This window comes from Cervus elaphus, chromosome 9, assembly GCF_910594005.1.
Source record: "Cervus elaphus chromosome 9, mCerEla1.1, whole genome shotgun sequence".
Classification (NCBI taxonomy): domain Eukaryota; kingdom Metazoa; phylum Chordata; class Mammalia; order Artiodactyla; family Cervidae; genus Cervus; species Cervus elaphus.
Genome location: NC_057823.1, coordinates 32865607 through 32880105, shown reverse-complemented (window position 1 = coordinate 32880105; position 14499 = coordinate 32865607). Strand labels below are relative to the sequence as shown.

Below are 14499 nucleotides of genomic sequence, written 5' to 3'. Positions count from 1 at the left end.
GGAGGTGATGAATGTTATGGACCTTGAAATCACAGAGACAATTTAGCTTATCTGGATAGGATCAATATAATCCCATGAGTCTCTCGCTTAAAAGGAAGGGGAAGCAGAAAAGTAGGTCACGAAAATAGGACATGAGAGTCTTGATCTCCTGTTGCTGGCTTTGAAGATTGAGAAAGGAGACCATGAACCAAGGAATACAGGTGCCTTCTAGAAGCTGCAAACTTTGCCCTTAACTGAGAGTCAGCAAGAAAATGGAGACCAAGTCCTACAACCACAAGGAAACAGAAACGTTTTCTCCCAGTGAACCACCAAAAGGAACCCAGCCCTGTCAATACCATGATTTTAGCCCGGTGAGTTGTTGCTCAGTCGCTAAGTCATGTCCAATTCCTTCTGACCCCATGGATTGTAACCCACCAGGCTTCTCTGTCCTCCAGTGTCTCACAGAGTTTGCTCAAATTCATGTCCATTGAGTCAGTGATGCTATCTAACTGTCCCATCCTTTGCCACCTTCTTCTCCTTTTGCCTTTAATCTTTCTCAGCATCAAGTGCCCAAAGTATTGGAGCTTTGCATCAGGTGCCCCAAAGTATTGGAGCTTCACACACAGCATCAATGCTTCCAATGAATATTCAGGGTTGATTTCCTTTAGGATTGACTGGTTTGATCTCCTTATAGTCCAAGGGACTCTCAAGAGTCTTCTCCAGCACCACAGTTTGAAAGCATTAGTTCTTCAGTGTTCAGCCTTCTTAATGGTCCAACTCTCACATCCATACATGACTACTGGAAAAACCATAGCTTTGACTATATGGACCTTTGTGGGCAAAGTGATGTCTCTGCTTTTTAATATGCTGTCTGGTTTGTCATAGCTTTCCTTCCAAGGAGTAAGCGTCTTTTTGTTTCATGGCTCTAGTCACCACCTGCAGTGATTTTGGAGCTGAAGAAAATAAAATCCGTCACTGCTTCCGTTTTTCCCCTTCTATTTACCATGAAGTAATGAGACCAGATGCCATGATCTTAGTTTTCTTTGAATGCTGAGTTTTAAGCCAGCTTTTTTACTCTCCTCTTTTCACCTTCATCAAGAGGCTCTTTGGTTCTTCTTCGCTTTCTGCCATTAGAGTGGTGTCATCTGCATCAGTTCAGTTCAGTTCACTTCAGTCGCTCAGTTGTGTCCGACTCTTTGTGACCCCAGTACATGACTACTGGAAAAACCATAGCTTTGACTAGATGAACCTTTGTTGGCAAAGTGGTATCTTTGCTTCATAGTTAGCAAGTTTTAAAAATTTTTATTTGGGGGATAATTGCTTTATAGTGTTCATAGTTAGCAATTTTTCATTCCATTTCAGAGCATCTTACAAAGCACCAAGACATTTATTATTTGACAAACTAATACAGTAGGTATCATTTTGTCTTCTGTATTTTATTAATGAAAGTACTGTGGCTCAAAGAAACTTAAGAGATTTGCCCAAGTTAGGACGTAGTGCAGATAAAATTTATTTATCTATTTTCGTTCTTTCAAAGCAGGTCATAAAATAAAATAATAAGGTTCACGTAGCATCTATCTTCCAGAATGCTTAATTGTTTAACATAATATGCCATAAAAAATTTATTGCCATAACAATTCAGGTAAGCAAAGAACTAGCAGCACTCACATTTTATGTAAAACCTAAGTTAAAGTTATATGATATTGAAACTAATGAAAAACTATGTTAACCAATCAATATGTATGACCTGATGTATTTGAGTGCATTTTTTCCCTCATCCTGAATTGACTGATTGGGTTTGTGTCACAGATGTGGCTGAAGAGGAAAAGAAAAATGAAGACTTTTCATAATCAAGTAATCAGTCAGGGAGCTGCAGCTAAAATTAGTCAGTAGTGGGGTTTATACTGAAAACCTGTAATTCTGGAAATATTCATAAACTCAAGAGAATCTTTCCTTTATAACCAGAAAGATGTAAAACAAAAACATTTAGCAGAGGTTATGTCATTTTTAGGTTATCTGAAAGTACTTCATATACATGGAAAAAATTTTAACACTTCATAAACATGTAAAAGGAAAAATGAAATGTCTAATACCTTCTAGAACCAGAAGTTAGTTGAAAAGTTACTAATTTATTTTAGGCAATGTTACTGTAAGTATTAATAATATATCTGAATCTCAATTTCTTGGTGTCTTGGAAAATCTCTGTGTCCCTTATAATCTCTTAGAAATATGAATTGAGTTGATTCCACTCCTGTATTAAACTCTCTACTCCATTTTCACTATGTATATGATTTTAATTTCATAATTAAATTAAAATCAACATTATGACTTTATATTTGTTACTCTGTAACTTGAACAACTTTCATTCACCAACTTTTAAGCAGCATGCTTTGACTGTCAATTATGTAAGATGGAAAGGTTTGGACTCCATTTACTTCCTTTTACACCAGTTCCTTCCCCATTCATCTCTCATTTTCTGCTAGTTATGCCATTAGTTTTTACACAAAAAATATTTGCAGTCTGTTCTGTAAAAATAATTGTTTTCTCTGTTGTATAGATTGATTCTAAAAGCTGAGTACAATAATTAATGTTCCCACATGATAATTATATGTATGTGTGTACAGATATTTATTTATGTTTTCACCATGTAATCAAGTTTTGGGAATTGAAAGAAGGAAAGGTAGCCTTATAAATTGTTAACCTGTACTGTTCAATGGAGAATGTTTCAAGCGTTGCTTCAAATGGACAGTCTTGTTCAGGTTTTTTTTTTTTTAATGTGGACCATTTTTTAAAGCCTTTATTGAATTTGTCACAATATTGTTTCTGTCTTCTGTTTTGGTTTTTCGCTGTGAGGCATGTAAGATCTTAGCTCCCCAACCAGGGTAACCCTCACCCCCAGCGTTGGAAGGTGAAGTCTTAATCTCTGGACCGCCAGGGAAGTCTTGACACTCTTAATTCTCTAAACTGTTTCAGGTCATGTTGCATTTATTTTAAAGCTTTATATTTGGAACTGTACATTGTATACAGTTTTGTTTAGTTGGTTTTCTTGAAATTCTTAAGCCCTTTTTTTTCTTAACAAAGAAAGGTGAATGCTTTGACGCTATCACTAAAACCTCATTAATGATAATAGGTATTAATCATACCCATTTTGTTCTTGAAAGCATTCTTCTTGGAACCCTTTGGCTTCTTACTCTAATTTGAATACTTTTTAGGCTGCAAAATTAGTATTTTAGGATTCCCCAATACCTGCATATTGTTTCTAGATTTCCACTGATTCTTGGCTGCTTTTTTGAATTCCTTTTTTGAAAAAATCTTCAAGGAGAATTTCATAAACATAAACCTAGTACCTAAAATATTCTCCCTCCTGCATGTTTGAGACAAGCACATTCCCATCTTCCTGGTGGAAAATTTGCCTAGTATGTATATGTATATATATAAAGAAAAGTCATTTTGAAGCTGATAGTGTATCTTTATGTGTATTCTTAGTATAATGCTTTAGTGTATCCTTATTATAATGCATTAGTGACCAAACTACTTGGAAGACTGGACTTAAAACTTTAATTTTATATAGAGTCTCCATATTTGTAAGGCACCTAAAAGTTAATTATTAGACACTTTTAGGTGCAAAAACTTTTTTTTTTTCTTCTGTTGAAAATAAATGACTATGAAAGATACGAGCTTCTGAAGACGGAGATCATTCAACCTAGAACATAAGTTAAGTCCTTCTTTAGCTTAAGATTATTTTGTTTTTTTAAGGTACATTCCTGAAAAAACTGGGTGTAAACCAAATTATAAAATATTTTATCATTGATTTACAGTTTAACTTCAGAGATGTTATCGAACTGGGGGTTAAAAAAAAACTGACTCTAACATGTAGTCAAAACCGCACTTACAAATTGAAATCTTCTCTTTATAGTAGTATTTATTTTTCTTTTCAATTGGAAGTCTAAGGACTTAATAATGTTCTTAGGACTGTGGCCAGAATAGTCACATGAACAGTATAGTTTCTGTTTTTTAAACAAACTTAAATGAAAATCTTAATATGTTTATTTAGTTACATGAAGCTTCCCTTGCTTTATACAGAGGAATTTCTAGAAATCTCTGAAGGCAAGGATGTCTCCAAGAGTAGAGAGCTAGACAAATAGGTCAGGTCTCTGTGTGATTTTATGTAAGACAGTTGGAATGGAAACTTATGCTACTATAAACCCTGGGCAAAATATTCCCAATTCGTTCTCATTTCCTCATCATACTGCCAAAGTGACTGGTAGCCAGTGTTGGTCAGGATGAGCCAGGCGTTTCATATCCTTTTGGTGGCAGGGTAACTTAGAACATTTGAGGGGGATGAATTTGGTAAAATTTTTGGTAATTTATCTTCTGTATGTATGTGTGTAAGTTCATACACAGGAACAAGAATGAGATGTGTATGTCTATACAGATACATTAATCATTAACATATATAAATAAAATATACATAGGTATATGTAGACATAAATAAATGTATATGTACATATTTATATAAATAAATGTATATAAACATATTAAAAATATACAGTGAAAAATACTCCAGTAACTTAATATCCAGTAATTTAATTTAATAAAATTAAATAAAGTGTGGTAACAGCATACATGGTAGTACTATGTAGCCATTAAAGAATGAAGTATGTCAAAATGTGCTCATTAATGAAGGTGTCTATGTATTAAGTAAATAAAGTAGAAAATAAAAGTAGTAGAAAAAACAAAAGTAGTAGAACTATATACTCTAGCTATAGTGGTATTAAGAAAATAACTTATATTTTGTATGTACGTAAAGAGCTTATATGAGTATAGACACTTTCTGAAAGGAAACCTGTAGCTTACACAGATCCAAATAAAAAACTTAATATGGTTTTATCCAAGTCTCTTATGTATTAAACATGCTTTTCAATTTATTTCCTTTGGACTTTTGAAGAGTCTTCTGTAGCAAAACCATACGAACTTAGATTTGGGACAGCAATGTAAAGAGACTGACTGAGGGGGTGGTGGGCACAGATCCTGGCAAGAGAAGTGTGTTTTCTCCTCTGCAGAGCTGTGTGCCTTCTATATAGGTCAGTGTTTGTTTGAGAGGAGCAGAGGCTGTAGTTACGGGTAAATTCCTCATGCCAGCATCACCACCACCCTCTCTGCCAAGGGTCCTAGGCTCCTGCAGAGCGGCCTTGAGAAGACACTGGATGGAAGGCATAGTTCTCACCCCAGAGTGTTTCTCCCCACTTGCACGTGTTTCTTTTCCCCCAGTGAACAGGACTATAAGGGAGTCTGTTCATTGGGAATTAGTATTGTGCAGTGGCTAAGAAGGCAGATTCAGGAACCAAATCACTGAGTTCAAAATGTAGCTACCATAGGCAAGATACTTAACCCATGCCTCAGTTTCCTTGCCGGTAAAATGGGGATCATACTACCTATCCCGTGACCGGTTGTTATGAAAATTAAATGAGTAATTGTCATGATAAAGGAGCTTGGAGCAGTGCCTGCATATAAGTATTATAAAAGTCTTTGTTATTGTTGTTGTTATTATTGGTCTTACTATTTGGGAAAAGTTACCTAAACACTTTAATGATTAAAAGTTTAACACTAAATCGTACGTTGATTTTATATATGCCAGTTTACATAGAATATGTTTACATAACCGAAATATGTATGCATTGACTCACTTTTACAGGGTTGGTTATTTATAGAAACATTTGAAAAATTTGCTCGCAAACTTATCTCTCTTTTCTATGTGGTATCTCTGTTTTTTGGCAGCTTTTCAGGTTTTCTCTTTCTTACTGGTTTTTAACAATTGGATTGTGTTTTGCCTTCGTTTTTTTTTTCCCTGTTTCTTGTACTTGGGTCCATTGGTCATCTTGGACTTACAAGTTTATCAGTTCAGTTCAGTTCAGTTCAGTCGCTCAGTCATGTCTGACTCTGCGACCCCATGAATTGCAGCACGCCAGGCCTTCCTGTCCATCACAAACTCCCAGAGTTTACTTAAACTCATGCCCATCGAGTCGGTGATGCCATCCAGCCATCTCATCCTCTGTCGTCCCCTTCTCCTCCTGCTCCCAGTCCCTCCCAGCATCAGGGTCTTTTCCAATGAGTCAACTCTTCACATGAGGTGGCCAAAGTATTGGACTTTCAGCTTCAGCATCAGTCCTTCCAGTGAACACCCAGGACTGATCTCCTTCAGGATGGACTGGCTGGATCTCCTTGCAGTCCAAGGGACTCTCAAGAGTCTTCTCCAACACCACAGTTCAAAAGCATCAATTTTTCGGCGCTCAGCTTTCTTCACAGTCCAACTCTCACATCCATACATGACCACTGGAAAAACCATAGCCTTGACCAGACGGACCTTTGTTGGCAAAGTAATGTCTCTGCTTTTTAATATGCTGTCTAGGTTGATCATAACTTTCCTTCCAAGGAGCAAGCGTCTTTTAATTTCATGGCTACAGTCACCATGAAATACAGTCTGCAGTGATTTTGGAACCCAAAAAAATTAAGTCCGACACTGTTTCCACTGTCTCCCCATCTATTTCCCATGAGGTGATGGGATCAGATGCCATGATCTTAGTTTTCTGAATGTTGACCTTTAAGCCAGCTTTTTCACTCTCCTCTTTCACTTTCATCAAGAGGCTTTTTAGTTCCTCTTCACTTTCTGCCATAAGGGTGGTGTCATCTGCATATCTGAGGTTATTGATATTTCTCCCAGAAATCTTGATTCCAGCTTGTGCTTCTTCCAGCCCAGCGTTTCTCATGATGTACTCTGCATATAAGTTAAATAAGCAGGGTGACAATATACAGCCTTGACGTACTCCTTTTCCTATTTGGAATCAGTCTGTTGTTCCATGTCCAGTTCTAACTGTTGCTTCCTGACCTGTATACAGGTTTCTCAAGAGACAGGTCAGGTTGTCTGGTATTCCCATCTCCTTCAGAATTTTCCACAGTTTATTGTGATCCACACAGTCGAAGGCTTTGGCATAGTCAATAAAGCAGAAATAAATGTTTTTCTGGAACTCTCTTGCTTTTTCCAATGATCCAGCGGATATTGGCAATTTGATCTCTGGTTCCTCTGCCTTTTCTAAAACCAGCTTGAACATCTGGAAGTTCTCAGTTCATGTATTGCTGAAGCCTGAATTGGGAAAATTCTTGATCAAGATTTCTTCAAACATATTTGTCTTTCTCCCCAACCTCTCTCCCCACATCTCACCTCTCCTGTGAGTACTCTAATTATACATGCACTTTGATGTTTAAAGTTGTCCCATGGTTCATAAATGCTTTGTTGATTTAAGTTGCTACTGCTGGATTTTTAACTTTACTTATATTTTCTTCTGTAGTATCTTACCTGCTGCTAATTTCCTCAAGTATATGTATATTTTTATTCATAGACATTTTTTGCTTTTCAGTAGGACCCAGACCTGTTATCTAAGTCTTGTTTATATCTTCCATGCCTCCACTTAACACAGTCAACCTTTCTTCTAGATTCTTGAACATAAGAAATTTTCTTATAACAAGTTAATGCTTTAATCTGCTAGTTTTATCATCTGTGTCATTTCTGGACTAGTTTCTAGTTACTGTTTTTTCTTGTCATTATGAGTTGAATTTTCTTGCTTCTTTTGGATTAAATGCCAGGCTTTGTACATTTTGTCTTGTAGGGTACTGAACATTTTTATGCTCTCAAAAATATTCTTGAACTTTGTTCCGGCAAGTGGTTAAGTTACTCAGAAACAGTTTACTCTCTTCAGGTCTTGCTTTTAAGGTTTGTTACTCTGGATTAGAAAAGCTTTTAGCTTACAGTTACTTTAGCTCTCCTACTGAGACAGGACCCCTGTGAGCTCTCTAACGAGTGCTTCTTGAATTAAGAGGTTTTCTGCCTTGGCTTTTGGGAACAAGCGCTGTGCCCAGGTGTGTGGGAGCCCTGAGCGCTGGTGTCTCTGATCTCTTCTGTCCTTGGGTAGTTTCCTCAGTCTCTTGTGCTGATGAGGATTCAACTGAATGCTGGAGGGAGACCTCTGGCAAGTCACAGAAATTTCCTTCATCTGTGGCTCACGCCTCTCCAAAACGGTGCCCCGGAAATCGCCATGGCTTCCTGTCACTCTCTCCTCCCTGCCCCTAATGGCCTGGGATAATCTTAGGAATCACTCTTTCCCATCTCTCAGTGACATTCACTTCCTCATGTCCAATGTCTTAAGAGCCAGTTCTCCCACTTATTTTGTCCAATTGTGTAATTGTTTCTCCTTCTCTGGATTCTTCAGCCAGTTTCAACTGGGACGGTTATTGGACACTGTTACTCGATCTTGGCCAGAAGTGGAAATTACCCTGCTGTAGGCTTTACTTTAAATATATGGGGGGTGGGGGGGGGAAGGAACAGAAACAAACAATCCTTGTCCACCCAGTCTGAAAATCCGGAGGCAGCCGCATTCAACTCCTGCATACACTTTTTCCTGGTATTTCCTGTCAGACTTTGTACCCCTCACTGCCTCTGTGTTCAGAGACCTCTTCTTACCACAGTGTCTAAAACGGCACCCTTTTCCAGCTCTATGTTACCCTGCTGTATTCTTCACTGCGCTTTTGTTTCTCGACTTCTCCATGTTTTTTAATATGTTTATGATCTGCGTTCCTCACTGGATACTATAAAGGAGGTGTGCTCCATGAAGTTTGGGCTCTTGTTTGTCTTGTTCTCTGCTGAATCCTCAGAGCTTCAAACAACTCCTGGGCACATTGTAGTCCTTCAGTAAATATCTGTTAAATAACTGAAAAGAATGAATGCCAGATACCGTACACTCATTCCAAATATCGTCTGTGCTGCCCCCACCTTAGAGGTAGATAACAACTACTAGGAGTTTGCCAGGAAAGACAAGAGGGAAAATGTTTTCCTGGCAGCAGGGACAACGTGTGTCAGAAACTATTAAGAAAAAAAAGTAGGTCTGCTATGGAATTTAAGAACATAAGATTTATTAAGTGGACTCCATTTCTTGCTTCATATTGTCTTGGAAATTCTAATTAAGAAACTTCCTTCCCAAGGTGTTTTCCCATTTAAAAGAAAAATGTCTTAACAGTGTTAGGTATATTGTGTATTTTAAAAATAGCAACCCAATAAAAATATTAGAATGAAAATGTATCACATAGTTTTTTCTCTGTGTGTCTATGTGTGTTACGTACACCCCAGCCCCTCCCCCCCAAATGAAATTTAGTGATTGTGTGAAGTAACTGTGGAACTTGGTGATGGAGCCATCTGCTCGATAGGAGGGGTGACATTCCATGAGGCAGCTGCTATGTAATGTGTCTTATCTGTGGCCTTCAGGAGGGAGCACCTGAGGGGCAGCCTAGTAAGTTGAACCTTTGTGAGTCTTCAACTTTCTCCTTCTATGGGTTTTTCAGCAAACGTGCCAATTAAAGGGGTGCTTTTTGTGATGAAGCCTCAAGTAACTGAACTCAGAACGAAACTTCATCTATTTCATACAGCTCTGGAGATAGAAAGTACTTTCATTGCTCCCACATTGTCCTGATTTAAATCTGAGACCTGCCACTAAAAAGGAGACTCTGATTTCTATTAACCAGGCCCCTGAGTTGAAGCTGTGCTTCTTTTGTTTGCATTTCTCAGGGTGATTTTCTCATTGTATTCCTGGCTTTGAAGGGTCTTTGAAGAAGACGGATTTGCTTTAGTGAACTAGTAAACAAATTTTTTTTTTCTAAAAAATAATGTACATATATCTTAGAGTCTGAAGGATATGCATATGTTTTTTGAAGAAAATATTTTCACTAATTCACCAAAGAAAAGTATTTTTTAGAGGGATTTCTTGAGAAAAAAAAGAACAGTTGGTTAAATTGATAAAAATGTAACACTTATTTAATAAAAGCAGGTTTCTTAAACTGAGTCATGGAACAGAAGATTTTGTTTCTAATTGGAAGAAGTACAAAAATATGGACACATTTTATGTTTGGTGACATAATTTCTGGCTTTCCAAAACAGTCATATTTACATGTAAGGCAGAAATTTAGAGCCATAGAGAGCTATTTTCATAATGAAGATGTGTGATCTTGTATCTCATAGGCTTGCCTTAAGTAATTCTTTTTAGGGTGAGCATAATGTGTTTAACACTCTTTAGCGTCACGTGACCTCAACTTTAGTTTTGTTTCCTTCAAAGGGGCAATTGAAATGGAAAACCATTTCTAGGTCATGGAACAATTCTCCTTCAACTTGGTGATGACAGACTTTCCCTCAGCAAAGCAGAAAGAACCAAAGACAAACTCTTGGAAATACAGAGCATCTGCTCTTCAGCTCCTGCCTAGCGTCCTTCCCCCACCTACCTTAGTGTTGTGTTCTCATGAGCATTTCACCATATTCCTCATCCCTTGTTCCCAGTCTTGACCCATGACCTAAGAATCAAGAAAGTGTCATGTTAGTGCTTACTAATTAGTGCACCCAGAGAGCCTTTTCATCTGGCCTTTCAACCTCCTGAAGGTGGGAGCACAAGCTGTCACTCGTATCATGGAGGGAAAACGAACCTTTACTACATTTTCCCCACTTTGCAAACAGCAGAAGCAGCCCAGCTGAGACTGGAGATGAATATGCAGGTTAGAAAGAAATTAACCTAAAACGTACTACTGTTTGCTTGGTTGTCTTAAAGATGACACAGCCCTGCCGTCATTGAAATACCCATAATGGGCTCTGATTTTTGACAGACTGTTTCTGTGGCATCACACTTGTATTTTGATGCCATCATATGCATTTAGTGAAATAATTTTAGGAGAGGAGTCTTCTCTGATTAAAAAGTTAAGGAGCGTTTTAAGGCATTTAAGTCGCCTCTATTTTTAAACACGTTTGCAGGGTTGCTGTCCTTTGTTAGTGAGCATTTGGCTCCAGGCCTCATTAATCAGTGTTGTTGGGCCAGGGTCTCCTGAGCCTTCTGGGTTTTGGGGGATCAGCTACTGTAATTAAAGGGATGAAATATATCATGGTCACAAACTTACCACATCAGACAATTGAGGGTTTGGAACTGGTGGAATTAATCTTTTTTATTTTTTTCCTTTAGGTGTTTAAGATAGAAGTTCTAATGAATGGAAGAAAACATTTTGTTGAAAAAAGGTACAGCGAATTTCATGCTCTGCACAAAAAGGTAACTTCTCCCCCCAGCTCTTCTCTACAGGGCAGATGGTATAACGTTAAGACCGCTTTCTGTGGTTCCTTAGAGCTTTAACTATTCTGAGAACAGTGTGATTTTTCTTTTATCATGAAGTAAATTTCTTTTTGAAATGAATTGTTCAGTCCTTTCAAAGGTATACTTTCTGACTAGGTGGATTTTCCATTAAGATCTTTTGCATAAATAGATGTGTGATGGCAAACTGTAGTGTACTATGTTGGGTGTTGTAGATTCAGAAAGAATAAGACCCAGATCCTGTTTTATCCATAAAATATACTTAAAGCTTTACAAAAAGGGAGGAAAGTCAAATGATTATTTTACTAGAAATAAATTCATCAAAATTTATCTGAAAAAGATGAAATCTATGTCTCATGTATTCAAGGACTGTTTGGGGATCATGTAAAGTGGGCTCAAGGCTTTCTTTTGAATTAGCAAGGCCATGTTACAAGATTGGTTTTTCAGTTCTTAGAACCATTTCGTTAAAGTCTTTGAGAAAAGAAATAAGAAAGCTTTTAGAAAAATGGTCAGTGAAAAGTAGAAGAGAGAATACTTCTTTTTTTTCTATCAAATTTTAATATTTCACAGATTATAAATTATTATTAAAGTGTTAAAATGCCTTAATAACTAGAAATATCTCATGAAATTGCCCAGGAAATCACCACATTTGAGTTAACCCAGTTTTAGCATTTTTCTTTCATATACATACATATTCATATCTTTGTATATGTATATATGTATGTATGTATATATACTTCCTATATATGAATATGTATTATTATATACACACACACATATAAAATGTGTGGCACAGTTCAGTTTCTTCAAGGTAAGAAGTTACATGGGGGAAAAAAAGCTGGATGGAATGATAGTATGTTCAGAAATAATCTATGCTTTTAGTTTCATTAAGGACAACTTAAATTTTTCTGGGAAATGTCAATGTGTAAATGATGTGGTAGTGGGCTTACTCTGTATTACAAGCTGTGTAGCATTTTTTTGGTAGCATTTTTAAAACCTAAAATTTTTATTTTATAATCAGAATATTGAGTAAAAACTTGAAACAGATTATACTGGGAAGTGAGTAAGGCTTTTTCTCCCCTTGTTTGAGGAGCTATCAGTTATCTGTACACTTTTCCACTAGGATAGCAAGGGATAATTAACATTGAATTTTCTACTTAAAGTTGTGTTACGACCAGGTTTACTTCCACAAGAAACAGCACGGGTGAAGCACAGAATCAGGCTGGGCATTGCCAGCCCACTTTACAAAAAGCTCCCCCCACCCAAGAGAAACAAACGTGGAGTCTGGGCTTCACTTCCTTCTCAAGGAATTCTGGTTTTGTTCGCTTGTTTATTGAGGAAACAGAATCTAGAGATTTCTGCAGGGGACCTTAGGAAATGTGTCCATACAATGAAATTAAAACCTGAACTTCTCCCCCTCCCCGGCCTCTGATGCAGTAGTCTGGACCCGGCAGCCTGTCACATGCCAGCCTCCTTCCTTCCCTGCCAGGTCTCCATGACCCCAGCACAGCCCAGCTGTCCCCCAAGATACTTGGGGGCCAACTCCACACGAGGCACAGCTGGGTGACTGCCAATTAGGCCTGCCCTGAGCAAGAGGCTGCCCATGCTGCTCATCAGCGGAGGGTCGCTCATGCTCTCTTCTCTATTACGATTTATTTTCTTCTACAGAAGAGGACCCTCTCCCCAGTGATTATAGGCAAGTTCTTAGATTCTCACAGTCAGAAAAAAATTCCTAGATTTCCTAGGATGCTTCTCTCAACTTCTGCAGTTCTGTTAATAATTTGAGCTACTCTTAAAATTATATCATCAGGATGATTAGAGTTAAGAGAAAAGAGAAATTCTCAAATCTCTCAATTTTGCATGTTTTTAGCAGCCTCTTTAAAACATGATTACAGGGATTTGGAGAGAAAAATAACATTGTGCAGCAGAGTTTTAGTGGGGAGACACTGAATCGTATGTATTACAGAGCAGAAAGTGGCTGTTCGAAGTCCTCTTTATTTGTTCCATTTTAATTGTATTAGGTTTGGCAAAAAAGTAAGTAAAAAGCAATAAAGTGCAAATAAAGGCAGGGTATAAAAATACATATAAATCTGTAATCCTGACTGTAAAGTTGTATGTTCAGGAGGATTGACATGGGCAAAAATTTAATCAGAATACACAAGCTTTACTGATCATTGCTGCCATGTTGTACAATTTTATCCTTTTATTAGAATTTTGGTACTCCAGTTTCCATGTTTGAATTTTGTTGTGTACTTTGACTGTTCTGTTTTTACATAGAATATCTCTCTTTAAATCAATTATTATTATTTTTTTGAATATTCAATTATTTCTGCAGTGGATGCAGTTTGCTCTGTTGCCAGTGTACTGATTTCTCTTACACTGTACATTGTATTTCTCACTTATTAAAAGTTTTTAGCCAATGTTCCCAAATTAATTCTAAAATCATATATAAACTGTTAATAAGTGCTTTGCCCCTTTAAAATAATAGATGCATGGTTCATATCCGTGTACCACAAACACAACAATTCCTCCTGGCTTACTGTCAGGCCCATTTAGAGACAAACTAAAACCATTACTCATTTGACAGTTTATATAATTATCTGAAGATTATCATTATACTTCTCTCAAGCTCATAATTTTGTATAATTATTATTATCCTTCTCTCAAAACATTCTCATCCTCTGCACTTTTCTTAGGATTTCTTTCTTTTCCTCCTGAAAAATTCAGGAGGTTTTTGTTTTCTTTCCTATGTGCTTTATTTTCCTCCCCTCAAGTAAGCTGATTTTTAGATAATAAAGCTAAATCTTGCGGAAAGTTTGGAGGTGGGGGAAGTAACCCATTCAGTTCAGTTCAGTCGCTCAGTCATGTCCGACTCTTCGCAACCCCATGAATCGCAGCACGCCAGGCCTCCCTGTCCATCACAAACTCCCAGAGTTTACTCAAACTCATGCCCATCGAGTCGGTGATGCCATCCAGCCATCTCATCCTCTGTCGTCCCCTTCTCCTCCTGCCCCCAGTCCCTCCCAGCATCAGGGTCTTTTCCAATGAGTCAACTCTTTGCATGAGGTGGCCAAAGTACTGGAGTTTCAGCTTCAGCATCAGTCCTTTCAATGAACACCCATGACTGATCTCCTTCAGGATGGACTGGTTGGATCTCCTTGCAGTCCAAGGGACTCTCAAGAGTCTTCTCCAACACCACAGTTCTAAAGCATCAGTTTTTCGGCACTCAGCTTTCTTTATAGGCCAACTCTCACATCCATACAGGACCACTGGAAAAACCATAGCCTTGACCAGACAGACCTTTGTTGGCAAAGTAATGTCTCTGCTTTTTAATATGCTATCTAGGTTGGTC

At 37.7% G+C, this 14499-nt stretch overlaps 1 protein-coding gene across 3 annotated transcripts in view; it reads left to right on the top strand.

Moving 5' to 3' along the window:
- SNX24 (sorting nexin 24) overlaps positions 1-14499 on the top strand; it is a 172331-nt gene that overhangs the window by 83423 nt on the left and 74409 nt on the right. For all 3 annotated transcript variants that reach the window (XM_043912254.1, XM_043912255.1, XM_043912256.1), the window contains one exon: positions 11025-11108. In XM_043912254.1, coding sequence (XP_043768189.1) covers positions 11025-11108 — 84 coding nt within the window. The remainder of the gene's footprint in view (positions 1-11024; positions 11109-14499) is intronic.